At 32.5% G+C, this 27885-nt stretch overlaps 3 protein-coding genes and 2 long non-coding RNA genes across 6 annotated transcripts; 3 read left to right on the top strand and 2 right to left on the bottom strand.

Annotated features, from left to right (window-relative positions):
• The first annotated feature begins 5446 nt into the window (after positions 1-5446).
• LOC145037798 (uncharacterized) lies at positions 5447-7026 on the top strand. Of its 2 annotated transcripts, XM_078986520.1 has the most exons (5): positions 5463-5729; positions 6116-6222; positions 6321-6516; positions 6592-6611; positions 6757-7026. In XM_078986520.1, exons 2-5 carry the CDS (start codon positions 6125-6127, stop codon positions 6785-6787), a joined length of 345 nt encoding a protein of 114 aa, XP_078842646.1. In that variant the 5' UTR covers positions 5463-5729; positions 6116-6124; the 3' UTR covers positions 6788-7026. The 2 variants fall into 2 exon arrangements, with proteins under 2 accessions (XP_078842647.1, XP_078842646.1); XM_078986521.1 differs by lacking the exon at positions 6592-6611 and having other exon boundaries at positions 5447-5729; positions 6676-7026.
• Positions 7027-11989: 4963 nt separating this feature from the next.
• LOC145037797 (uncharacterized) lies at positions 11990-13422 on the top strand. The gene is made up of 2 exons (XR_013678997.1): positions 11990-12692; positions 13125-13422. It is a non-coding gene; the product is annotated as an uncharacterized LOC145037797 (long non-coding RNA).
• Positions 13423-18050: 4628 nt separating this feature from the next.
• LOC145037796 (uncharacterized) lies at positions 18051-21954 on the top strand. Its single transcript, XM_078986519.1, has 5 exons — positions 18051-18461; positions 18538-20282; positions 20377-20529; positions 20599-20848; positions 20937-21954. Exons 1-5 carry the CDS (start codon positions 18404-18406, stop codon positions 21851-21853), a joined length of 3123 nt encoding a protein of 1040 aa, XP_078842645.1. The 5' UTR covers positions 18051-18403; the 3' UTR covers positions 21854-21954.
• A 399-nt stretch (positions 21955-22353) lies between these two features.
• LOC145034144 (uncharacterized) lies at positions 22354-23124 on the bottom strand. Its single transcript, XR_013677920.1, has 2 exons — positions 22656-23124; positions 22354-22572 (listed from the first exon to the last, which is right to left on the bottom strand). It is a non-coding gene; the product is annotated as an uncharacterized LOC145034144 (long non-coding RNA).
• Positions 23125-23664: 540 nt separating this feature from the next.
• LOC145037795 (protein CLAVATA3 INSENSITIVE RECEPTOR KINASE 6-like) lies at positions 23665-27548 on the bottom strand. Its single transcript, XM_078986518.1, has 4 exons — positions 26939-27548; positions 25539-25799; positions 24551-25420; positions 23665-24359 (listed from the first exon to the last, which is right to left on the bottom strand). The coding sequence occupies exons 1-4, from the start codon at positions 27396-27398 to the stop codon at positions 23869-23871; spliced, it is 2082 nt and encodes a 693-aa protein (XP_078842644.1). The 5' UTR covers positions 27399-27548; the 3' UTR covers positions 23665-23868.
• Between the last annotated feature and the right edge of the window lie 337 nt (positions 27549-27885).

Genomic DNA, 27885 nt, shown 5'->3' with positions numbered 1-27885 from the left:
CTCTTCCTCCCTCGACTTTGCCCGATTGCCAAGACCGGAGTTGAGTCTGGAGTAGGAGTGATAGCAACCGACTTCCCCTTAAGACCTGTTTCTGCGGTCTTGAGAAGTCCCTGAAGTTTGCTGAGGGTGACTTCTTCCTTGTTCATGTGATATGTCATGCGGAATTGATCATAGCACGATGGTAAGGAGTGCAAAATGATATCTATTGCAAGCTCCTCAGGGAAGTTCACATTAAGCTTCAGCAAACGATCCACATACCTTTGCATTTTCTGCATGTGGCTCGTGACGGACTCTCCGTCCTTCATCATGGTTGTTATCATGGAGCAGATGACTTCGTACCTCTCTTGTCGTGCACTTTGATGGTATCTTTCCATCAAATCTTGGTGCATTTCATAAGGGTAGAAGTCTTCGTAAGACTTTTGGAGTTCAGCTGTCATGGTGGCTAACATGATGCAAGCCACCTTGGTTGCATCTCTTTCATGAGTATGAAAGTCAGCGATCTCCTGGGGAGTTGCAGTGGACTCGTCAATTTCCTTAAGCTCCTTGTCAAGGACATATTCTTTGTCCTCGTAGCGGGTAATCATCCTGATGTTTCTGATCCACTTATTGAAGTTGGATCCATCAAAGGTGACTTTCCCACACAGACTCATAAGAGTAAAGGAGCCATTAGGATTCGAGCCAGAAGCATTGTTTGAAGACATCTGAAAAGAAGAACAAGTTTAGTTTAGATTTAAGAGAGTCCTTAATAAAACACCCAAATGTAATATTAAGGCTAGGATCCAATCACAATATAATATAACTTAGAAGAGGTATGCCGTAATCTAAGCTATACCATATTTGAAAGGTAGGTGAATGATGATTCACCAATTTCCACCACGAAAACCGAAATATTAAATATTTAGTTTTTATTGGTTTTAGAAATTCCTAGATTCTTTGAGATCCAATGAACTTTTCAAAGGCATGTTTCAATCTCGGGAGTGCCCTCCAGGTTTTGTGACTGGGATGCCGAGGATCACAAAACGAGGTGTGAAGTAACCATGCAAATCACTTGGTACCCTTAAAGTTTATTACTCAATCGATGTGCCGGTAAACCACACACGCTCCACCGATACTATAATAAACCTTAAGTCACCCTTTACCTACCTTGTTAAGTCCAAGTTAGTGTGCCGGTTAACCACACACGCTCCACCAACGACTTAGACAAAGTGTAAAGTGTATTTTCATGGATTAGCACCTTATTCACATTTTTCCTAAAGTAACTAAGATTGGGAATTTAATAAACATTTAGTTACTTTATATATATTCATCATACTTTGAATGAGAATTTATAAGTCCTTGTCTTACCCGTTCGGCTAACGACCCTCCACCAGTCAAGCAAGCGGTGGGTGAGAATATACACCCATTAAGTCACCATTTTATAGGCAACAACCTTATACCCACCTTATAGACCGGCTTCGTGAATGAGGCGTACTAGCGGTAAGACGACTTTATTCTTATACATATATATATATAATTATTAAATTATCATAATATAAGTATAAGGGTTGAATTTTAACTTTTAAAATTGTAGGGGTTGGAACTAAAGTTTTAACTTAACTTTACTTGTTCCAAAACTTGAGGGCAAGTTTTGTAACTTTCAAAACTTTTCATTTCTTGTAACTTATGAGTTTAATAGAGTCATAAAATGAAGACTCTTCATTTTTATAACTCTTGTGTTTTTTCTTAATGGTTTTAACTCAAGTGTGACTCTTGGTTTTCCATAACTTAAGGATAAGTTATGGACTCCATTAAAACACATTATGATCAAGAATTAAACTACCAAATAGGTTACAAATAATTCCTATGATCATCTAAAACATCATAAGAACAAGAACATGAATATGAACACTATCAAAAAATTACATAAAACTTTGTAATTTTTGATAACTAGTTGTTGTAAATGAATTAGCAAGACATTACACCACCAAAAACGAGTTTACATTTACTAAAACAGTTTAGGGTAATGTTTCTAATTCATTTTCCAGCAACTGAATCGAAATTCTGCACTCATTCGACCCTACTCGCCAAGTGCATGAACATGACTCGCCGAGTTGGTTGAAGATACACATGGACTCGACGAGTCCCCCCAATAGACTCGACGAGTCCATTCGCAGACAGCAAATTTTCGATTCTGTTTTCAACTTTTAAGCACAAATAAGAACAAACAAGCCTAGGCTTTGATACCACTGATGGGTTTTGAGCATTCTAACACTTCCTAAGTGTACATGCAACCCTAATAACCTTGGATCTATGTTTGTCTAATTTGTCATGCAAAGTTGAATTCCAAGGTTATATCCTATCTAGCATACATGGGGAACAATTTTAACATAAAGTATAGATAGAATAACTTACCTTGTTGTTGCTTGTGTTCCTTGAAACCTTGTGAGCCTAGCACCTCAAGTGGTGATGCCTCAAATGCTTCACACAACACCAAATGCTCTTGGAAGAACTTATGAGAGAATACTCACTTCTTTAAATCGGCTAAGCCCTCTATTTCTTTGTTGCTTGTGTGTAACCGATTTGGGAGGAGATCATATTCCTTATATAGTGTTGACACATCTAGGGTTAAACCCTAATGTGTCATGACTCTTCATTTCCATGACCCATGGGTTTGTAACTCCCATGGAGCATCCATGGAGCATCCTATGGGTGGAACCCAACTTGATGATCCATGGAGCCTTTTAGCCCACTATACAAGATATGGATGATTTACTTAATCAACCCATATATTTAATTAGTTATCTTTTGATCACTTAATTAATTCTAAATTAATTCTTGATCAAACTAATCAAATAATATTATTATTAATATATTAGAACTTATAATATATTAATAATCTCCAAGCGTTATTTCTCTCATTTAGTCTATCCAATTGCATGGTGCCATGCAACCCAAATGGACCATGCAGGGTCGGGTCAAGTACATACCAGAAATAGTTATGGACTTAGACACCTTATCCAACAGATGGAGCTCGTTCAAGACTCATCTTTCATTTTGATTTATGATTTAGTGTTTATCAAAATTTGACAGAACACACTTGTATAATAATTATATTATTAATGCAATGGATGATGTTGTTGCTTGTTTACTACTTTTCATTGTTGTGATACTGTACATGACGTCCTCCGCCCCAGAATGTTTCCGCCGTTCTTGGTTTTGGGGTGTGACAATGTGTAAGCTGAAAGTAACTATGCATCACTTGAAAAAAAAAATCGTTCGACGAAACCTAGTATTATTACCACTAGAGTTTAGTCTATTATTCGCCGAGACTAATTAATAGTCTAGCTATTATTACTATTATATAAGCGTTAAATAATACTTATATAATCCATAATAATAGCCCAATTACTTATTATATGTTCTTAATAACGTTACTATAATTAAATAAAAGCTATATTAAAAATAGCATAGGCGTAGCTCACTTACAGCGGGTTTTATAGAAAACCAAGTTTTGCTTGGAGCAGCATTCCCGTCCGGAAAATCTCTTCTTCTCGGAGCTGTCGAGCACTCTAAGGCTTCCGCCTCGTGCTAAGGAGGTTCCCTAGGCTTTTCGGGGGGTTTCAGGGCTAGAGAGAGGTTCTAGAGAGAGAGAGAGTAAAAAGAAGAAAGAATGGGAAAGGTGTGAAGAAAATGAGGGTGAGAGAGATTCTATTTATAGGGTGAAATGGCTGAACTTGGTGCCACATGTCACCATCGAGTGGCAAGACTTGGGGAGAAAACAATGGCCAAGATTGTGCCACATCACCCATTTTCGCACAACAGACTTCCGACTTCTAAAACCCGTAACTTTCACATACGACCTTCGTTTTTGACGTTCTTTATATCCACGCGTAGGTAAAAATAATATCTACAACTTTCATTTTGACTCCGTCAGCTAATTCTCGACCGATCTTAAATTTAACAGTACGAGGAGATTATACTGTTAAATGTCCGCGTAAAATTCATAACTTCTACATACGGACTCTGTTTTCATCCGTCTTTTTACCTTTGAGTTCCTATTAATGAGATATTCACTTCTCATTTAGGTCGCGTAGGCCAAAAATTGCTCGATCTAAAATTCGAGTTTCGAGTTGTGCACTGCTAAGCCAAATCTTAGAAAATTCATAACTTCCTCATACGAAGTCAGATTTGGGCGTTCTTTTTATGGACGCTCTCAGGTTAACATATTCTACGACTTTTGTTTAGATTACTAAGGCCAAAAAGTCCTATCGTATATTCACTATTTATGTCTCCCGATGTCGTGTCGGTTTTGCCGTAAAACTTCGACGAACCATAATTTCTTCGTTATAATTCGGATTTTGGCGTTCTTTATATGTACGGAATCTTTAAGACATATTCTACATCTTGGTTAAGATTATTTATTCTAAATAATATTTGGTCGAAAAGTCATTTTCGATCCTTATTATCTCTAAATTGATTAGCCCGGATCTACGGGCGTTACACCTAATGCCAACGAGGTAAGTTTCATGTGAATTTTGTAGTTGTTTACATGAAAAGTTGATTCTAATTTATTTTCAATTGCATGTTACCGTTGTTATTACTAGGAATATTTATGTGAATTTATGAACTATTTCATGTAAAATGGTACAGAAAATCAGAAGAGAATGAGAAGAACTAGATTAACTTGAAATCTTGAATCATGAATAAGAAAGAGAAGAATGACAATCAAATGTTGCTTCTGGAGAGACGTCGTTTGAATTTTCCATAGAATCTATTATTAAAGAGTCACGATGCCTTCTTAGTCACCTTAGAAGTTGGACGCACGCCGGGTACTCCCTCCCACGCTCCATCTTTTGGATCAGTGCATCACATTATTGGGCTTTGAAGAACTTGTTTTGAGAGGGTTTATATCAATGGGCTGCTATTATGTAACGAATATAACAAATATAAAATGGAGACCCTTTGGTACTTGCGGGCCCGGGGCAGTCGCTCACATCTGATAGAAAAACATACAACAACTATGAGCGATATCTTTTACGGTAGTAAAAAATGTTTTGAAAATGTGATCAAGAAGTAGAGAGTCTTATAACAACCCCTCATTTACATTGACACAAATTTAAAATACGAACAATGTGAACGTTATGAAACCGGAAATTGTAGTTGTCCTACTATTCTTGAATGAGCCAACAAAGCACCGTTGATCAAAAATCCTTCTTCAACATTTTAAGGTCGACAAGAATGTGATAATAAAGGGCTTCTATCTTTTCACTTTAAAAAGGATGGTTTAAGTCTAGGAAATTAGGTGTGTTAGATTAAGAATAAATTATATTTGTTGATTAAAAAAAAAAAAGTTATGAGCCTAGGAAATTGGGGGTGGCTGACACATGCCTTTTCTCTGTGATAGGCAATAGAATGTGGATGAGAGAGACAGAAGCATGCTTCGCTCGACACCCACTCTCCCGGCCTAATACCAATTTGTTGCGGAATAATTAGTACATAGATTCGATCCCTATAGGACGGCGATAAGGCTCACGTCTTTTCCCTTTTCCAACTTCCCTTAGCACGTGCGTCACGTGATACTGATAATTTACACCCCAATTTTTTTAGGCTTGTAGATTAACCTGAATGATCTAAAGAAATCTCAGAGAGATCAACAAAGTGACGGGTAAACCCTTCTTCGAAAGCACCAATCACTGCGGCATTCCGATTCTACGCCTCCTCCTAAATTCTGCTATTTATATCGACAACAGGTAGATACTGATCCTGAATTTTAGGTCCTTGTAGCTTTAATGTCTTTTGAATTGAATTACTTCAAAATCGACATGGATTTCTTAGGTCTTATGTAACTTCGATCGGATTTAAGTAAATAGTAGCTGGAAGATAAGTTTCGATTGGTTCTGGAAGATGAATTCATGCACAATTGACTCTTCCCTTTACCTGTTTCTGTGTGAAATCTGAATCTGGATAATCAGATAACCATTTTATCGAAATTAAGGATAGTTAGCTAATTTTACATGCCTTCCTGTAGCAACTCATTGTGTGCTTCACCAAATCTGATTATTTTGAACCTCAAAAATCAAAAAAAGAATCTGAATTTACTGAATACATCTTTTTATTTTCATGAAAATTACACAAGGTGGAGACTATGGATTCAAGCGTATCTGGAAAGAAATCTAGTGAGAACGAAATACCCACTTTCAATATTGAGAATATGCAAAGCAACATGAAGGTGATATACTACAGGTCAGTTTTCTATGCATACTTTGATCTAAAGTAGATTAATATACTACAAATTATAAAATGTAATGGTTGATGTTTGAAAAATGAAAATGTTGATGCAGTCGAACATTCATGTCCATCATTGGTGGAGTGATTGCTGGAATTTTGGGAGTGAATGGGCTCATGGGATTTGTGATTTATTGTCTTGTCATGGCTATTACATCTGTTTGTTTAACAGCCAAGGCTGGTTTTTCAATCCATTCATATTTCGACACCTGGAATAGGGTTCTGCTTGATGGTTTCCTAGGGGGCCTTTTGGTAATTTCTCAAATCTTTCATTCAATACAATCCATATTTCATATCATAATCAGGCATCAATTTCTCTTTTTGCAGTCATTCGTACTGTTCTGGACGTATCCTTGTATATTTGCTCATTCTTCTTCAATTTTTTTGACATATTTGTTGGGTAAATTGCAGGAAATAGCAAAATAGTTGTTGATCTTTTTGTTTGGTTATTCTAATTCACACCATTTATGATTTACCTTGACGTGAAAAAAGATTTGCTTATGATATCGTGCACATCTTCTAAACAATCCCACTTGAAATACAAGAAGCAAGCTGGTTTTCTGGAGTTTACATAAAGAAGAGGTGTTGGAGCTCTCAGATTGAAGGGGTTTTATTTTATAGCTTTTAATTGTTAAAACTTTTATTTCATAGTTTTTGAAACATTATATATGGTTCTAGGATCAAGATTTAATTAATTTCTTGTTATTATCACTGGAAGTACATTGATGTCTTAATGGAATTGATTTGGATTTATAATATTTATATGTGACTTGTACAGTTATCCTCAACATAGGATCTTATGAATAAATTAAACTTTTGAATAATCGAATTTGTAAAATGATTTTATGAAGAGTCATAGATTGGTTCGGAATTTGGCATACGAAAACTAAACCAAAAGAAAAATAAGAGACACAAGTCTAGTTACCAGATTGTAATGTATTTAAATGTTTATGTTTGTAATTTCAAATAGAGTGATCATTTGTTATCACAATTATTTAGAGCTTCTAGAACATCAACAAACGTTAACCATATTTCCAAGTTTTTTATTTTAAAAAAAATGATACACTCATTATTTTATCAAACAAAATCTTACTGTTGACCATTTGTAATATTTGGATTGATGATATATGTTAATATATTTTTATTTGATAAAGCTAATGAAATATGATTCTTTCTAATAAATGAAAATAATTTTGCTACATATCATTTTTTTTTCTTCAATTTGTCAAATGTTAATTTGTAGTTTATATATATATATATATATATATATATATATATATATATATATATATATATATATATATATATATATATATATATATATATATATATATATATATAATTCCACTTGTCACTTGTCATTTATTTTATTGTTTATTTTTCAAATTCAGTAATATACCATAAATAACTATATTAATTTTAAATTTTAAATTTTAAATTTCAATTTTAAAATTTCAGTTCTCAATTTCAGTTTCTAATAAATTACAGGTTAAACCTTCGTAGTTAATATTTTGTTATAATTAAACTGTTTAGTACACAGGTCTGACAATTAAATACGTAATTTTAATTTATTTTATTTGTTGCATGTTTATTTATTTTTAATTTTTTTCTCATAATTTCTACTATTTCAAATTTTAAATACAAATTCCATTACTTCTTTATATTTAACATTTTCTTTTAACAACCCGTATATTATATGGGTCCTAACCTAATCTTCCTATTCTAATCCTCCCTAATAAATGAAAATAGTTTTACCACATGTCACTCTATCATTAACTTGGACACATGTCATTTTTTTGTATTTTTGAATAAATGTTTTTTCCATGTGTCATTTTTTCATTATTTATCTTTTTTAATTAACACATCATATTTACACCTCAATTAATAATTATCTTATTTAAAACTAACCATTAAATTATAATATTACAACTCATATACTATTAAATATGTTTCCTTTTAAATTCAAATTTTAAATTTTAAATTTTAAATTTCAAATTTCAAATTTATATAAATTTTTGTTTAAACCTTCATATTTAATTTTTTTTTGTTTTATCCAACCCGTATAACATACGGGTCACACAACTAGTAAATGAATATGTTTATATTACCTATTGATAAGTGTCATACTATTAGAATTTCTCATTAATAACTATATGTAACATATCATACCACTTGTCAAATTATTAATTATCAATTTCAAATTTCAAATTTAAATTTTCCACTCTAATTACATTAAATTAATTAATAATTGATTCTCCATTTTAAATTTCAAATTTTAAAATTTTTCATTCTAATTATATTAAATTAATAACATTAAATTAAAAAATAAAATAAAATCAATACAAATTATAAGGTAATATAACTTCACATATTTGTTTAAAACAACAATTATAATTCTATATAACTAAAAAAATATATCTTAAGTAATAATTTATTTAAAATAATTGATTAGTAATTTTGATTTTTTAATATAAAAGTTTAATTAATTTTATAATCGTGGTTTTTACGGGTTATAAACTAGTTGGTTAATAAAAAAACTTAGAATTGGAGTTAATGGAGAGTTAATGGTTGGGCATGTTCTAACTTAAATCATTTCCTATAATTAATTATTTTTAAAACCAATACGAAATCATATATAACTCATCTAATATATTATTATTTAAACATATATAATGTATATGAAAAGAAAAAATAATATAAAATAAAATCAATATATTACAATACAAAATAGTTAAATAACTTATACTAAATGTAAAGTCTATATGATAAAATCATTTATTTTTATCGTACGTATATAATAGTTAGTATTATTATCTGAAATTATATGGTAAAAATCAAAAAATCATGACATTTATTATTGATAATATTTTCTTAAAAAAAACTTCCTTTGGAAGGTTATTACAATAAGATCAATTTTGTTATGTATAACAATCTATTAATAAAATTCTTACACTTCATTTGATCTTTTAAGCATACAATCTCTAAATATTATTAAAAGAGAACCATTAATTTACCAATGAAGCAATCAGGACCATTGATTGGATTTCAATCTTAGATTTTCCATCATTAGATTAGATTGCTGACATCATCTTTTTCAAATAAAATTCAAACACAATTACATTTAATTATAGAATCTTTAATAATTATAGAATCTTTAAATTCAATAATTATATTATCAATTACAACATATTATTCTATTTATATACAAGATATTAGTTTCTCTAATTAATATTGTTCCTAATTTAACTCCCCTTGTGGCTTCAAAATTCAAACTCGTTTAGTTTTTATTTAATTCTTTTTTTTTTTAAAACTGATTAAATAAATATATCAATAATTTGGTCATTAACTTATAAAGTCAATATTATTTATAATTTATCTCCCGGTATATCCCACGTAAAATAAATCAATTTGAGATCATGTTTTTGAATTTAAAACTCATTAATTAAGCAAAACAATTAATTTGAAATTTTGATTCAATATAAATGATATCATTTTTTTTCCAGATGAATAACTGAAAATCTCCAAGATAAATATTTTAAGATCCTATTTTTTGGAAGATAATGATTTCTTTATTGAAAAACAACCTATATATATATATATATATATATATATATATATATATATATATATATATATATATATATATATATATATATATATATACACACACACACGCTTACATTGAAGTTGTTATTCTTACGATTTTAGATTGAGTCGTATGATTTACGATGTTCTTCTTCAACGGTCTTATTCTGTAATTCTTTTTTTACCCCGTTCTCCTTCTTCTTCTACAATTTATTGTATTTACTTTGTTTTTATTACTTGTTATTACTGTATTCCTGTTGAGAGGTCATGAAAAAAAATTAATTAATCTATTTTAAGTATATTAGTTTCAATCATTTAGTTATAGAAACAAAATTATATCCTTTATCTTCATTTTTTTAATATGTTGACCTATGTTTGTCCAGAGAAAGTCATAAAAGTCGTTTTAACATATGATGGCAAAACTCGTGGAACGGACCAAAAGCAAGATGATGAAATTTTTTATTGTTACACTTCAACTTGCATGAACAAATACATATATCTTGTTCTAAGTTTTTCAAAAATTCTTTTATACATATTATTATACTCTTTAGTTAAATTGTTTAATTTTATATTACTGTATTTGTTTATATCAATGGCTTTAGTTTCAAAATCAACATTCAAGTACAAGACTTTACCGGTGTGGTGTTACTTACGTTATTTGATCGTGACACGAAGAAACTTCTGGAAAAAACCACACAAGACTTGCTTCAAAAGTTTAATGAGGTTATCGATATTAACTTCATTTATATAAAACTAATTTTTTTACCTTTTGTCTATCTAATTTTATAACCAATTTTTTAAAATTTTTTTTTAGTAAGGGAATATGAAGATTTATCCATTTGCTTTGAATGTACTTTTTGATAAAAAGTTTGTATTCAAATTCAAATTTCACATTATAGTTTGAATAACAAAATTGATGGTTATGCAATCTTAAAGTTCACTGTTGATAATACAATCATTGTTGAATTGGAAAAAAAATTAACATCGAACAGAAAACATTCTTTTACGAAGAATACTACAAACATATCTAAATATTATTAAAAGAGACACCTTAATTCAGCAATGAAGCAATCAGGACCGTTGATTGCATTTCAATCATATGTTTTCTACCGTTAGATTAGATTGCTGACATCATCTTTTTCAAATACAATTCGAACGCAATTACATTTAATTATAGAATTTTTAAATTCAATAATTACATTATCAATTACAGCATATCATTCTATTTATATATGATATATTAGTTTCTCTAATTAATATTGTTCCTAATTAAACTTCATTGTTTTATAGCTTTTGACTTCAAAATTCAAACCCGTTTAGTTTTTATTTAATTCTGTTTTTTAACTCATTAAATAAGCATATCAACAATTTGGTCATTAACCTATAAAATCTAATCTAATCCTATTAAATTAGCAAAAATATTTAAGAGTCAAAAATAAAGTCAATATTATTTATAATTTATCTCCTGATATATCCCACGTAAAATAAATCAATTTGAAATAATGGTTTGAATTTAAAACTCATAAATTAAGCAAGTCAATTAATTTGAAATTTTGATTCAATATAAACGATATTATTTTTTCCAGATGAATAAACGAAAATCTCCAAGATGATATTTTAGGATCGCATTTTTTTTTGGAAGATAATGATTTCGTTATCGAAAAACAACTTATATATACGATTATATTGAAGTTGTTCTTCTTACGATTTTGGATTGAATTGTATGATTTACAGTGTTCTTCTTCAACGGTCTTATTCTATAACTCTTTTTTCTATGTTCTTTCTTTGCCCTGTTCTCCTTCTTCTTCTACAATTTCTTGTATATTACTTTATTCTTATTCCTGTTCTCCTTCTTCTTCCACATATTAATGTAATATGTATTTAATTTATGTTTCCTGCGTTTAATGCGGGTTATAATCTAGTTATATATATATATATATATATATATATATATATATATATATTAAAGATGGGATGAATTTCAACAGTAAATTGTTGAAATTCTATCCATATATGGTCCCTCAATTTTTTTTCCACTTTTTTATTTCTTTAGGGGGTGTTTTGTAACATCTTTCCACCGCTTTCAACGTGGCTTACACTTGATGCTTCAATGGTAATTTCGGTTCCACGTGTCAATTAATCGATACTTCTCTTTCTTTGCTAGACTTCTTTCTTCTCCGTTTCTCCTTCTTTCTGCTCCTTGGTTTCTTTCATTGACATCCCTCTTTCTCTTTGTAAGGTAAATTTTCGACTACGTCCTTCCTATTTTTCCGGTTTTCTGCTCTTATTGGTTTGTTTTTTTTACTTTTTGTTGTCGTTTATCTATATGATGTCCGCTTCCTCCAAGCGGACCCGTTAAGACGGTCCTTCGTCGTCCTCTGGTATTCAAATTGGTCATCGTCGGAAGTACCGGCGTTTGGATGGGCTTTATCTGCTTCCTGATTTTGCTCACCGACTCCATTCATCTCTCGATTCTTCTTCTTTATTTTCAATTCTCGGCTTTTGATTTGTCGAGGTGAAAGAAAGGGCAACGGACAAACAGGTTGCTTTTCTCCCGATTTCTATTTCTAGGGTACGTATTTGTTTCTTCTCCAGTTTTCTACTTGCTCCGACTGCTCCTCCCATTCATCGACCCCACCTCAACATCACCAACGAACTTGATTAGCAACATAGATGAAATCAAACTTCAAAAACATATCTGAATTTCAAGTCGGAGGCGGTCGAAGAAGGTGGTGCGATGGTTGGGGGTTCGTCATTCCACTCTAACCTTATGAAGTTGCGTTTCTTCTACATCCAACTAAAAATAAAGACGGCGTCGAAGTTGAGCTCGACAAGATCCCCAGGTAAAGCATCTTTTCAAGCCTTTATCAATTTTGATTATTTTTCTTTTCTAAATTCCCATAATCGCCTGCATCGGTTTCCATTTAGGGTTTATCATATTAGTTTTAGGTTTGAGATTTGTTGTGTTCTGTTTTGTAGATGAAGATGATAATTTTTGTCTTATGGTAAACTTTGAAGGCTTCTTAATCTCTTGAAGACTTTACATATTTGTTATTAATGTCTTGCAACATAACGAGAACTAATCTATATGAAACTGAGTTTGATCAAATTGTGAGAGTTAACATAGGCAACAATCTACATGAAATTGGAATTACTATTAACAGATCAGGGACCGATGGACAAAATTACTAACTTTTTGTGGATTTGACAATGTTAAAAAGACATGAATGCCCTCAATGCTTAAGATAATTGTTGTGTATACTATGTATTTTCAGGGCACCTGGTGGAATGTCGAAAGCAAAGGGGAAAATCTATTTGTTAGAAGTTCACAAATCCAGATCTCCCGGTAAGAACCCATTTTCGAATGCTGATATCCATTTACCTCACGAACAATTTCCAACTTTATGTAAGTAGTATCTATTATTATTGTGTTTTTCTTACATGAATTCGATGTAGATTAATGAAACTAGAGAAACCATCATCAATCGATCTTTCAGGTTCTTTCTCATTCTATTAATAATTTGGATATCAGGTGTAATGTATTGTTGCAATTTAAAAGGTTTTTTTGGGTTATGATTGTTGTATAAATTAAAATTTTATGTTTTATATTGGTGTGTGCTTCGATGTTCAAATAAATGGAGATCAACATTTAAGTTTTTCATTTCTCCCTGTGGATTCTGATCAGATATGCACATAACTGGTCCGTGTAATTTCTAGGTTATTTGAAAGTGAAATCTAGATAAAAAATTGGATCGAGGGTTACTATGGGGAGACCTTATTATCCATTTACACAGTTTTAGAGGTTATTTCTAATATTCTATCCGCATTAGTAGCCTAGAAGTTGGACTATAGTAGTTTGTTATTTAAACCGCTTCCATTGGTTTGGATCATCGTTGACCTATTCCGATGACAATTTTTCAGTCTGTTAATTTTTTGCAGAATAAGTTATCTCAAGTTACTCTCAAATTTGTTAAATATGTACTGATAAATTACCTTTTCAGGTTCACTTACAATACCACTACTATTCTTTTATTCAGGTTCACATTTGATTTTTCCCCTGTGTTTGGTATTGTTTTCATTCTCGATTGCTTTGGTTTATCTCACATGGTGAGTTACAGTTTGTGTTCTTCTACTCAATGTTTGGTAACTACACTGAATTAGGTTTGCATCAGCTGTGCACAATAATAGATTGCAATCCCCCACCCAAATAATTAGGACATATGGCACGCAATTATGTTATTTATGTGAACAGATGGTATAGAAGAAGAATGAAATGAAATGAGTTTTAAATCTAGTTCTAATTTTCCTAAATTTGTATTTTCTAGAAAGCTTTTTTATTTAAAGTTTGAATTTTTTTTTTTCAAAACATGGATTTCGTTATTTAACTAAAAGTAAATCAAGTTACAGTAAATCAAAGACATCAAAAGATTAAAAAACAACTCGGAATGAGTTTATCCCAAGACTAATAATACATACAATTTACACCCTTGTTCTAGTGGTACAACATGGACATCTAATTAAATGGACTATGACAACCCTATTATCTATATACCAAAAAGTAGACCTTCCATCGTTGCTGGTTTATAGGAAACCAAATATGGATTTTCCGGTTGAGTTAGCATTCAAGGCATCTCAAAACTTACATAGACATAAAACCTACGTTACATGAAAATAAACACATTATATCAATGTTATCCATAAATACAAACCTAAAACCTCTACACACTGACAACAAAAATTACTGTCAAACATATAACCGCTTTGAAATATTCAAAACTGGGATTGCAACATAAATATTATGATCATAGTTACTTTAGAGGGGAATTCTAATAACATAAATAATAAAGTTCCTAAAAGATGTTTAACCTGAATAACTTGGTGCTTTGTAGAATCTTTCCATGTGCTAATCAAGTTATAATTATTACATAAAGGAAATTTTTAAATAACATAATCACTACTTCAACAAATGCATGAGCTTGACAAAAAAAACCATAATTTAAGAACCAAAAAGAGTAACACTGAGAGAAAGTCTTTAGTAGCAAAATATGGAAACTCGTTTTCCTGCTAAATGCTACCGGAAATTTCAAAACCTTTCAACAATGATGAATGAAACTGCAAATCAAATACCCTTCTAATAATTGGAGAAGAGCCTGCAACAGAAAACAAAAACTGAACATGTTTATTGAAGAATAAGAATCAATAAAGTATTAAAATAGAAACCAAATATATGGATGAACAAACCAAACTAAGCTTGAGAAAAATGAAATAGCAAATTTACAATGATATAAATGAGATAATCTTTGATGAAGGGGTTGAAGGTGAAGCAAAATTTGAAGTCTTCGTGTTATGAGAACACCATCTGGACATTGTTTTTTTTTCATTGCCTGTTTTTATATTAATAAAAATCAATTTTTATAGTTTTAGGATCATATTGCCCCTGCATATTGTTTTATATAATAATAAAAAAATCATTTTTTATAGTTTTAGGATCATATTGCCCCTGCACACTGTTTTTATAATAAAAAAATAAATTTTTACGGTTTTAGGACCATATTGCCCCTGCTTTAAATGTGATTCATATTTCATAAAACAAAAAAACAAAAAATAGATACAAGTTTCACAAATTGATCTCAATTCTATAAATTATTTGTGAAAGTTGATGGATATACCTCTCCTGCTCTAACCGTGATGACATGAGGTGTAAAACCAAAACAAGGTGCACCTATCAATCATATAACATAACAAAATACAAATTAATATATTCAAAAGCATCCCAATTTAATACAAGTATCAATAATTGATTTAAACCGAGAAAATAGCTCTTGAAGAAAATTTACAGTTTCAACCCTGTGTTAAGAATATAAACCACTTAAGATAGATGTCCCTTTTCATCTTTTCTTCCAAAAACATCTTGATCACTACAATAAAAAAATTATAATTTATCAAGAACTTAAGCATCATAAAATTATTAAAAACATTGATTTCCCTGTTCTTAAACATCATAACTTATCAAGAACGTAAAAATACACAACAAATTAAGGCCTAAGGGATGTGCTTTCATTTCATGGAGAATAGTTGGATGCAATGCATGAATTAAAAAAAGGGGCAAATAAATCTAGGTTGAATAAAAGGTCAATATTAGAAAAAAGAAAGAATGGTAAAAAAATTCATCTCCCTATTCTTTACATTACAGGTTGGTATTGTTTATAGCTTGGCTGCCAAATTACTACTTGTTCTTAATGGAAAAATACAAATTTTTTACATCTTCAAAGCTGAATTCAATCACCTTTTTTTTTATGGAAATCATCATCTCTTTGTTTGGAGATTCTTATGTGATTAAAGTAGCAGCTTTCTATGAACTTTGTGTGTTTGTTGAAGCTTCTATTGCAAGATTGATGTCCCATGTCTGCAAATCAAAAAAGATACCCATGTCTAAATGTTATGAGTGGTCTGTTCACATACCTTTGTGGTGGTGCTGAGAAAAAAAATCATATTTTGAATCAAAGTGTTGAGATTGAAGAATGAATGATACTTACAAACAAACAAACAATTAAAGAGAGAGAAAGAGATGATCACACTTATTAGAATATTTACCTCCTTCTTTGAGGAATATATCTTCAAATACCTATGAATCTGTTTTTCGTGAGATAGATTCCTCTTGCGTCTTGATCAATTTCTCAGTACATATCCAAGTACACATCCATCAGGTACATAGAAGGGCGAAGGAAGCCACAACTCAAACCCTAAATCAACGATTAAGAGATAAAATAAGAAAAATTGGAGGGTTAAACTTTAAGGTGTAGAAGGGATAGTACTGGAGAGAAGGGAGCAGGTGGTGGTTGTTTAATGGCGGTGAATGTTGTGGTGTCTTCTGTGAATGATGGTGTGATTTCAAAATATGCTAAATGGGTGATGTTGAAAATCGAACATTTCTTCGGGTGGTGCTGAAAATCGAAGATGACAGTCATTGGTATCTAAATTTCAATCCTGGTCCATGAAATAAACACACACAAACACATATAGAATTAGAGACATATAGTGGTGAATGAAGCCCTAAATAATATCGCACAACCTTAAATCGTTAAAGAAAACTCGATAATCAACTTGAAATTGTGAAGAAAAATAATGAAATCATGAATTTATGAAGAAAAAACTTACCTAGCTTGCAGGATATACGACGGATGAGACAAATGTTGATACAGGAACCATATATAGAATAGGAGGGACATGGATTAGGGCTCTTATCAAAGAGTTCGAGAGAAGAGATGGCGAAGGTTTCTTCCATAAGCAATACCTATTAATCAACTGAGATCAGATATGATATATAGAGAGACGGAAGAGAGCCATTAGAGAGACGGAAGAAATTAAAGTGAGCAATTAGAGAGACATAATAGATTTGGAAGAAACGATGATTGATGGTTTTTGATGAAATTAGGGTTTTCTACGTTTAGATATAGGGAGAATGTTACAATCAAATGAGCATGTATAGACGTTTTTATTGTGCTTAACAGGATTGTACATGATGTTATAATATGTATATCTTTTAATTTTCAAGAAATGGGCAATATCCTTAATAATATAGTAAAGATATATATATATATATATATATATATATATATATATATATATATATATATATATATATATATATATATATATATATATATATATATATATATATATATATATATGGGAAAAGTGAATATACCCTTAAGGGTATATAAGCTTAGGTACCCAAACTCACCATACTACGTCGTTTTGTATCGTATAATACATTCTAATTATCAAATGTTCTTATAATTTAACTTCTAACTTGATTTACGTCCAATATTTTTATAATTTACACATTTATCTTCCTCTTATATAATTTTCATTTTCAACTACAATATACACAGCCTAGTACGTGTTTGGCAAAAATATGTGATGTAAGAGATTGATAATAGTGAAATTTTGAATATCTTGAAAGCAAATCAAGTTAGGGTTGAAGTTTAACAATATTATAATGAATATATCAAACAAAACGATGCATTATGATATGTTTGGGTACGTAAGCTTATATACCCTTAAGGGTATATTCACTTTTCCCATATATATATATATATATATATATATATATATATATATATATATATATATATGGGAAAAGTGAATATACCCTTAAGGATATATATGCTTAGGTACCTAAACTCACCATAATACGTCGTTTTGTTTGATATATTTAGGGTAAATTACACGGATGGTCCCTGTGGTTTGGGGTAACCTGCGCGCCTAGTCCCTGAGCAAGATTTTTAACTCGGATGATCCGTAATGGTAAAATTCATAACCATCCTGGTCCCTCACTTAACATCCCGTCTAATTGCTCCGTTAAAACACCCCACGTGCAAGGCACGCAGGGGTATTTTTGTCTTTTTAATATTCTAGTGTTACCGCCATGTTGTATACGAAGAGGCGATCATTTTTCTCTGTACTCCATCTTTTCATTCAGAAAACCCAGAAAAATTTCAACATTCCGATAAGAAAACCCTAATCGTGATATCTTCTCCTCTAAAACGCAATGGTGCTGTGGCGTATACGTGCAAATATGGAGGAAATCGATGTTGGACGTCGTTACTGTAAGTATTCTCTCACTCTCAATCTTCTATAACTTGGATTTTGTTGAAGCCTTATCTGAAGTGGGCTATTTCACAGGGGGGCATCCGACAATCTTTTCCATTAGGTTATACCATGGTGGAGAGTTCACCAAATTTCCTGGAAGAAAGTACATCAAAGGAAAACAAACGTATATAGACTTACTCGACATGGATACTTTCTCAGTGCATGACATTGATGAAATGATGGAACAGTTAGGTTATGTTGATGAAGGTATACCTTTGTACTATCACTTTAAACGACCTTTTTCAGATTTAGATTTCGGGTTATTTGCTTTGGGTAGTGATCAGGATGTGAGACATCTGGGTACCTTCATTTCCAAGCATAAGTTGATTGAAGTCTATATTGAGCATGGAAAAACCCAATTACATACGTACACAATGTCCCCAAATCAAGCAAAAGTTCAAATAAAGGAAATTATTGAACCTCCATCATGTTCTCGTAGGCTTTTCTTAGATTGGTATGATACTGGGGAGACAAATGTTGTTGGGGATGCTTCTAAAGAGGCTAATGTAATGGACGTCACTGGAGATGACAATATGGACATAACTGATAATGGGGATAATAACAAGAAAGGAAATCCATGCGTTGAAGTTGAAATTGGGGAAAAATTTGAGCACACGAATGAAGTTGAATTTAGGGATGGTAACAAGGGTGGAGAAGATCCATGGTCTGAATTTGAAAGTGGGGAGATGTTTGAGGACATAAACGAAGAAGAATTTGGAAGTGGGGACAACTTTGACGATGATAGTGGTTATAAATCTAGTGAGTCCGATGATATAGACTTTTATGTTGACAATGACAACATCTTAGATGATGTAGAAGTTGACATGAATGATTTCAATGATAACATTGATATGGATGCAGAGTGGGTTGGAGGTATGAATGACAATGTGGTACAAGAAGAGAATGAAGTTGGAGAGCTTAATGAAGTACTAAATAACGAGGTACTTTTGTCAGGATCATCTTCGGATGAAGGTCCAGTTGGTCAACGAAAGAAGACCATCAAAGCTATCCAACGAGCTCATGAGAATGATGAAGCAAATGTTGCTGAACCATTTTATATCCTTCAAACCTTTAATACAGCCCAAGAGTTTAAAGAAAGAGTTAAAGTCCATGCTATTGAGACAAGAAGGGAACTTGGTTTTGAAAAAAATGACAAGAATAGGGTAAGAGTTGTGTGTAGGGGGACAATACCAAAACTGGGAAACTTAGACAAAAGTGGGGAAGGTCAACAAGAAGTCAACAATGAAGATGAAGAGAAGTGCCCGTGGAGCCTCTACGCTAGTAAATGGAAACGTGATACAAACTGGATGGTCAAGTCTTACAACAAAGAACATCGTTGTCTCCAAACTCGGAATGTTAAAGCGTGTACTTATAAGTTTCTTGCCAAAAAGATTACAACTCAGGTGGAATCTAACCCAACTATTCCAATTCGTGCTTTACAAGAACAACTGCAACGTGATTACCAAGTGGGACTTTCCAAGATGAAAGTGTTTAGGGCTAGAACTGAAGCTCTCAATCAGGTGCGAGGGGATTATCGAGGTCAGTATGCTCTATTGAGAGACTATGTTCAAGAACTTCAAAAACATAACCTAGACACGACTGTAAAGATTGATGTAGAGCGTGAACCAAATCCAAATTCAGAAACTAGAACTTTCAAGCGCATATACATCTGTCTTGGTCCTTTAAAAAAGGGATTTGCTGCTGGAAGAAGAGACTTTCTTGGTCTCGATGGTGCTTTTATGAAGGGTCCATACCCAGGACAAATACTTTCAGCTGTGGTAACCTTTTTTCATATGAACTACATTTATATTATAAAAAGTTGTATTTTAGGTTATTGATGGTGCTTTAATTGTAAATTTTTTACTTATGTAGGGAATTGATGGTAATAATGGAACATATCCACTGGCTTATGCTGTTGTGGAATCTGAGAGTACCAACTCATGGACTTGGTTTCTAACTTGTCTAGGGGATGATTTGGGTTTAGGAACAAACTCAAATTTTACGTTTATGACAGACAGACAAAAGGTATTAATTCGAATATCAAATTAATACATTATATATGATATACTTTTAATACAATTTTCCATTATATAGGGAGTGTTACCTGCTATAACAAAGTTGTTTCCATGCGCTGAGCATCGTTATTGTCTTCGTCATATCCATGAAAACATGAAAGCTAATTGGAGGGCAAAGCAATTCAAAGACTTGCTATGGGATTGTGCAAAAGCATCTACTATTCAACAGTTTCAACGATCAATGGAGGAACTTAGAAAACTTAATAATGATGCGTATGAGTGGCTTAAAAACATTCCTCCTCAACATTGGTCTCGTTCACACTTTACAGGTAGATTTTAATGTTAGATCATTAGTTTGTAGCTATGCAATATGTGTGAAACTCTAAATAGCTCATACATATTTTAATGATTTATTAGGTAGAGCTCATACAGATGCTATGCTTAACAATATGTGTGAATCTCTAAATAGCAAGATTGTTGAAGGTCGTGATGTACCAATCATTACATGTTTGGAGTACATTAGAGAGTACTTAGTGAAGAAAATTGTAACTGTGCAAAAGGAAATTGATAAAGCTGTAGGTCCCTTGACTCCTACAGCTACCATATGGGTTGAAAAACTGAAGAAAGAGGCTTCACAATTAAGGTCTGTTTTTTGTGGGAATGGGAAATATCAAGTCAGTAAAAATCTTTTGGAACAGTTTGTGGTAGATATGGGCCAACAAACATGTTCATGTAGAAGGTGGGAACTAATAGGGATACCATGTGCACATGCAATAGCATGTATGTGGGAGATGTTGAAGAACAAAGAAATTGATAAGATACCTGAACATTGGGTCCATCGAACGTATTGGTTAGAAACATGGAAGAATATGTATTCTTTTACAATTCACCCAATCAATGGAAGGAACATGTGGGAGAAGTCTACATGCCCTACAACCTTACTCCCTCCAAAACACCATGTGCCCATTGGAAGACCAAAGAAAAAGAGAAGGAGATCTGCCATGGAGGTTGAGGATTTGGTGAAAGGTAACCAATTGTCAAGAGCACAAAAATCAGTGACATGTTCTAAGTGTAACAAAAGTGGGCATAATGCAAGGACTTGCAAGGGACAGAAGGCTGGTGGTTCTCAAAGTTCAAGGAATGTTGGTGGATCACAAACTTCAAAGATTGTTGGTGGTGCTGGTAGTGAAAAAGTGAAGGTTGGAAGTGAAAAAGTGAAGGCTGGTGGATCACAAACTTCAAGGAATGATAGTGGTGTTGGAAGTGCGAAAGTGAAGGATGGAAGTGCAAAAGTGAGGGCAAGTGTTAGCAAAAAAGGGAAAGGTGTCCCATAAATGTGGCTTTTAGGTGCTTATGTATTGTTTTGGTTGATGTTGACAAACATTGTCTTCTTTTGAACTAATTTATGTGTTGTGATGGTTATGTTAATTGCTTTTGAAAAACAATGGTGTAATTATAGTATCCAGTTTTAGCAATGTACTTTGCCTTTGACAAACAATGTAATCTTTTGATTGCTTTTATTTTGGTCATCTGTTTTGCTTATTTTGGTCATCTGCTTTTGGCATTGCTTTTATTTTGGTCATATGTTTTGCTTTTATTTGGGTCATCTGCTTTTGTCAATGTAATCTTTTGATTTCTTTTAGCAATGTAGTTTAACCAATGTCCCAAGATACATCACAAATTGTAAAATACAATCAAGTTCAACAAAATATCATTTTCATTGATAAAAGGGTACCCTTGATACAAATAAGTTTCATTACAAGGCATTGTAAACAACTACAACTACTTCTGTTGATCTTAAAACTAACACTACAACTTGTAAACAACTATCCCAAAAAACAAAAACCAACTGATTATTAACATAAAACTAACACTACAACTTGTAAACAACTATCCCAAAAAACAAAAACCAACTGATTATTAACAATGCCTTCAGATTCCGATTTTGGACCTCAAGTTCTTGAATTTGGATTTCAAGCCCCTCATTTTTTATTTCCGCCTCATGACCATGCTTTTCTTCATCTACCCACTTAATAAAGCCAGACCTTGGTCCCTGTACTGTGAATAGCTTCGATTAGCACATACGCATACTAGGGTTACAATAGAAAATCCCCCAAAACAATTCCAGCATCGTACCTCTAATGGGCAAGCATAAAATGCCCTACCTGGGTTTCTTTTCGTAGTTGAAGTACGTATAACGCCTATCGCACCACAATTGCATTTCACCATGTTTGATCGGCTGTGAGAAGAAAGGTGGGAGGAGAAGACTGCGATTGAGAAAGAAATGGGGGAAGAAGACAAATAAACCATGTTTAAAGAAGACAGGGTGACTTAAAAAGACAAAAATACCCCTGCGTGCCTTGCACGTGGGGTGTTTTAACGGAGCAATTAGACGGGATGTTAAGTGAGGGACCAGGATGGTTATGAATTTTACCATTACGGATCATCCGAGTTAAAAATCTTGCTCAGGGACTAGGCGCGCAGGTTACCCCAAACCACAGGGACCATCCGTGTAATGTTCTTCAACTTCAATCCTTAACTTGATTTACTTTCAAAATTTTTAAAATTTAATTATTATCTTTCTCTTACATCACATATTTTTGACGACCATAAATTAGGCTATATATATTATAGTTGAAAATGAAAATTATGTAAAAAGAAAAATAAATGTGAAATTTATAAAAATCTTTAATGAAATCAAGTTAGAAGTTGAATTATAAGAACATTAGACAATTACAATGTATATATATGATACAAAACGAGGTAATATTGAAGGGTATATTCACTTTTATATATATATATATATATATATATATATATATATATATATATATATATATATATATATATATATATATATATATATATATACACACACAACGATAGCATAAGAAATGATAATCTTAACATCTCACAAATGATACGATAGCATAAGAAATGATAATCTTAACATCTCACAAATGATATAAACACTATGCGAAGAGTTATCAATTTGTTTTTGTTAGAAAATTAAATCCACAAAGAGGCTTAATATTTTTTAGTTCTGGTGACAGATTGCCTCAAAACATGGTCATTTTAGCAATTCGTGCTCTTTGCTTTATTAATCTTTGATATCACACAACATAAAAACATATTAGAAACAAAGTTCCAACTCTAAACAAGATCATTATAAAGACTTGTCACCAATATGTGTTTGAGAATTTCATCTCTAAAAATGAAAACTTCCTAGTCAAAGTCAAACCATAATTAAACCTACAAATCCTAAACAAACCCAGATTGCGTAATCCAGAACATACACTAAAACAACTACTTAACTAATTCGAGTGAGAAACTCGAACCTAACATCGATTTACAAATCAAGGGGTAGAACCGACATTTTACTTAGTTCTTGCACCACAGCCCCAATCACCGGCCTCGATTCCGGACACTCATGAGTACAAATCAACGCAATTTTCCCAACCAAAACCGCCTCAACTTCCGAAAACTTCCCATCAAGATTCACATCCATGAAATCTTCCAACTTTTCCAATTCTGCCCCTAGCCTAATCAATGACCCGATTTTACTTTTTCCCGATATGATTTGAAAAATTAGGACACCGAAGGCGTAGACGTCGCTTTTTTCAGTGAATTTTCCGGTGGTTGTGTATTCGGGAGCTAAGTATCCCATGGCTGCGCTTGCTTTGAGAGTTGAAAAGACGATATCGTCCGCAAGTAGTTTGTGGAGGCCGGATCCAGCGAGGAGTGGCGCGTGGTGTTGATCGATGAGGATTTTTTCGGCGGATATGTTTTGGTGAACGAGACCCGGTTTTTTTCCTTTGATTGCGTGTAGGTATTCAATACCTAAATAAATACAAGAAGAAATAGCAATTATTTATTTGTTAATTATAAGACGACACTTTTATTGCTTTTGATACTTTCAGAATTATTTTTCATATTTAGGCATTATGCGTATAAATTTTCAAAATACAATGTTGTTACAAAAAGAAATGCGAGTAGGATTCTTCATTTATTAAAAGAGATTAAAAACTAACCTTTAGCAATGCCTTTAATTATCGAGAACCGAGTCGACCAATCAAGAACATTTCCATTTCCCGAATTGCCCTTCACATCAAGATACCTCAACAAATTCCCCTTAGCCACATAATCATAAATCAAAAAACATTCTCCCCTTCCTTTCGAACAACAAAAACCTCGTAACCTCAAAAGATTCTCATGTTTCAACGAGGTTAAAATCCTTAATCCCTTCAAAAACTCCGATTCATCGTTTTTACAACTCGTTTTCGCTATCCTTTTAATAGCAACAACCGATCCATCCCTCAAAATCCCTCTATAAGTAGCCGAAAAACTACTCTTCCCTAACAAATTCGAATCCGAAAAAAACCGAGTCGCGGATTCCACATCATCCACATTGAAAACATAACTTTCAAGAACTTCCGACAAAACCCCACTTCCGGTTTGACTTTTTGACATCGGGTCCCACCCGGTTGAGTACTCGAGGCTTATAAGAGGGGACCCACTTTTCCGGTTGCCGGATTCTTTGATTTGATAATGATCGGTGCTAATCCGGCTATCGGAGGTTTCAAAAGCGGTTCCAATTCTTTGTTTTCTCCGGCGATACCAAATGAAAGAGAATATTCCGGCGATCAATAGCATGGTGGAGAGAATGGCTCCGAGTAAGGCCGCTAGACCGGAGTTTGTTGACTTTGACCGAGACATGGTTATGTTTGCAGATTGTGGGATGGCTTTTGGTTCAACTCCTTTTGATTGTGGTCCAAATGGTTCGGGTTTGTTTGGGTTTTCGGGACCATAAGAAGAGTTGCAAAGTTTTAGATCCGCAAAACCGGATCCACATAACTCGGTGTTGTTTGAGTATTGAAATCCTTGGTCGAGTTTCTTCAAAACTTCAACAAAAAGTTGGAGGAAAATAAAGATAAGTTGATAATGACTAAAGTTGAAAAGGAAATGTAATTTCTTGCATTTAATGAACCACGAAAGTTATGAACAAGAAAGTGAAATTACCTAAAGGGACATTGCCCGAAAGTGTATTATTTCGTACATCTAACACCATCAACAAGGGGGCATCGGCTAATTTCATTGGAATTGAACCAAAAAGGCGATTGAAACTTAAATCCAATCTCTCTAAAGTCCCCAAATTTCCAAGTGTAGCTGGAATTGCACCCGTGAGTTGGTTGTATTGAACAGCAAGAACATTGAGTTTTTTCAAAGAGCCAAGTTGTGTAGGCAAGCTTCCACTCAATTGGTTGTAGCATAATTGCAAAACTATAGAAAGAAATAATACAAAAACAATATTAGAAAAACGTTACATTGTTCGATCAAACGTTACATGGAGATGGGACCCACTTCTATTATGAATAATGAGATCCAGATGAATAATTTTGTTCATAAAAAAATGACCCTTTATCAAGAGGATAAATTATGTTGAATATTAAACCATAAGATCTAGTAACACGCGACAACATTTTGTTGGAATCAAGAAACCACATGAATGATTCTTGATTTTTTTATCTTAGAGCCAAAAGACAAGTGTTAAGAAATTTTCTTTTTTGCCCTCAAAGAACCACACATTTTACTAGATGTTTTTTTTTTCAGATATAAATTTTCAAACCTTGAGTAATGCTGGTTTAGAGACTTGTACATTATGTATTGAGACTTGTACTAAGCTTTAGGAATTTTTGAATTTCCTTCTTAGCCTAAAAGAACCACACATTAGTAGATAACGTGTGGTAATTCTTTTCTCCAGATAAAATATTTCCAAAGCCAGAGTAGTGATGCCGTAGAGACTTGTACATTATGCCATGAGACTTGTAATATGCTTTTTGGATTTGGGAATTTCTGCTAAAGGCTAGCCCAACATTGATTATTTCTTCCTTTCATCATACTAGTTGTCTTAAATGAATGATGCCCATTTGCAGAAACTTTATACACAAACATATTATTATACATCATTAATTGTAAATAAATGTCTAAAATCCAAAATTATATTACAGTTTCAGTTTATGTATAGATGCGTTAATAAAGCTTGGATCTTTATAATGGAAAATGAAGAAAAAGAAAAACCTTTGACTAAATGATATACCCACTTGCAAAAACATTGAATGCTACACCCACAAGATATAACTCTCATTGAGTTGCAAATAAATGTATAAAGTCCTTGTTATGTATGGATGCAATAATAAAGTTTGAATTTTTTGAATAAAAAAAATATAAATATATATAAAAAAAAATACTTAATTAAATCATATGCAGCACGTGCTATAGCATCTCTTAATTGCAAATAAATGTCTAAAATCCAAATAAAAATTACAGGAAGAACACATGTTAAGTACATGTAAAGATGAATTAATCAAGTTAAAATACTTTATAACTGGAAAATTAAAGAAAACCCCATAGAAACTAACCTCGAAGATTCTCCATTTTCTCAAACTCAGGAGGAATTTCTCCAGAAAGATTATTAACATTCAGATACAAATCGGTAAGCTGAGTCAACTCAGCAATCTCTTTAGGGATTTCACCATTCAAACCATTGAAATGCAGGTACAACCCAGACAAGCTTTTAAGCTGACCAATTTCAGGAGGTATTTGACCAAAAAGCCCTTTACCCTGAAGAGAAATATTCATCACTTGACCTAATTCGTCACAAGCAACACCCTCAAATGTTCCATCACAGTAAGAAGCTGCATTTGGGGACCAAGAAGTTAGGGTTTCGCCATTTGGGTCTAAAATCGACTTGATTTTGATGAGGATTGAGAGTTCTGAAGTGGGTTTTTCTTCATTTTTAGCTAGGGTTTGTAATGTGTGAGCGAAAAGAAGAACAAGAAGAATGGTAGAGATGGATTGAAGGAGAGAGAAGGTTTTCATGGTGTTTTTTTGGGGGAAAGATTTGTTGATTTTGGGTTTGAACTTTGGAAATGAAGGGAAGAAGGGAATGAGTGTGGTTTTTGAGAGAGAATTTGAAATGTTTAGCCGAGAAACTGACAAAAGTCACATGGGAAGTCACACACGGAGTTAATCCACAAATCTTCACAAGATTAAAACGGCATTGTCGTTTGAGTTCAAATTAGTTACGGTTTAGCCCTTCAACTATGAATATACATCGCATTAAGTCCATGTGTTATTGGTATTTTGGTTGTTGCATTCCCCAAAGTTATGGTTTAGCCCTTCAACTATTAATATATATCATATTAAGTCCCTATGTTATTTGGTTGGTGCATTACCCAAAGTTCTTGGAAGTATAAGCTTGGCTATGTTTGACAAATTATATAAAAATCTAACTGCAATTGATACAAAACAATGTCTAATAAAAAAAATTAACTAATAAATTAGTTAAAAATACAAAATGTCAAAT

This window comes from Lactuca saligna, chromosome 3 (genome assembly GCF_052625555.1).
Source record: "Lactuca saligna cultivar CGN05327 chromosome 3, ASM5262555v1, whole genome shotgun sequence".
NCBI lineage: Eukaryota > Viridiplantae > Streptophyta > Magnoliopsida > Asterales > Asteraceae > Lactuca > Lactuca saligna.
Note: the sequence above shows the minus strand (reverse complement) of the source record. Positions and strands in the feature narration are given on the sequence as shown.

What these genes read in the sequence shown, in the direction of transcription:
- LOC145037798 (XM_078986520.1), top strand. Translation starts at nt 6,125, where the DNA reads ATGGATTCAAGCGTATCTGGAAAGAAATCTAGTGAGAACGAAATACCC. An exon ending in ATGAAGGTGATATACTACAG is followed by an intron (nt 6,223 to 6,320) that starts GTCAGTTTTCTA and finishes ATGTTGATGCAG; the next exon opens with TCGAACATTCATGTCCATCA. An exon ending in GTTTCCTAGGGGGCCTTTTG is followed by an intron (nt 6,517 to 6,591) that starts GTAATTTCTCAA and finishes CTCTTTTTGCAG; the next exon opens with TCATTCGTACTGTTCTGGAC.
- LOC145037796 (XM_078986519.1), top strand. Translation starts at nt 18,404, where the DNA reads ATGGTGCTGTGGCGTATACGTGCAAATATGGAGGAAATCGATGTTGGA. An exon ending in GACAAATACTTTCAGCTGTG is followed by an intron (nt 20,283 to 20,376) that starts GTAACCTTTTTT and finishes TTACTTATGTAG; the next exon opens with GGAATTGATGGTAATAATGG. An exon ending in TTATGACAGACAGACAAAAG is followed by an intron (nt 20,530 to 20,598) that starts GTATTAATTCGA and finishes TCCATTATATAG; the next exon opens with GGAGTGTTACCTGCTATAAC.
- LOC145037795 (XM_078986518.1), bottom strand. Translation starts at nt 27,398, where the DNA reads ATGAAAACCTTCTCTCTCCTTCAATCCATCTCTACCATTCTTCTTGTT. An exon ending in GAAAATGGAGAATCTTCGAG is followed by an intron (nt 25,800 to 26,938) that starts GTTAGTTTCTAT and finishes TTCTTTCTATAG; the next exon opens with TTTTGCAATTATGCTACAAC. An exon ending in AATTAAAGGCATTGCTAAAG is followed by an intron (nt 24,360 to 24,550) that starts GTTAGTTTTTAA and finishes GTATTTATTTAG; the next exon opens with GTATTGAATACCTACACGCA.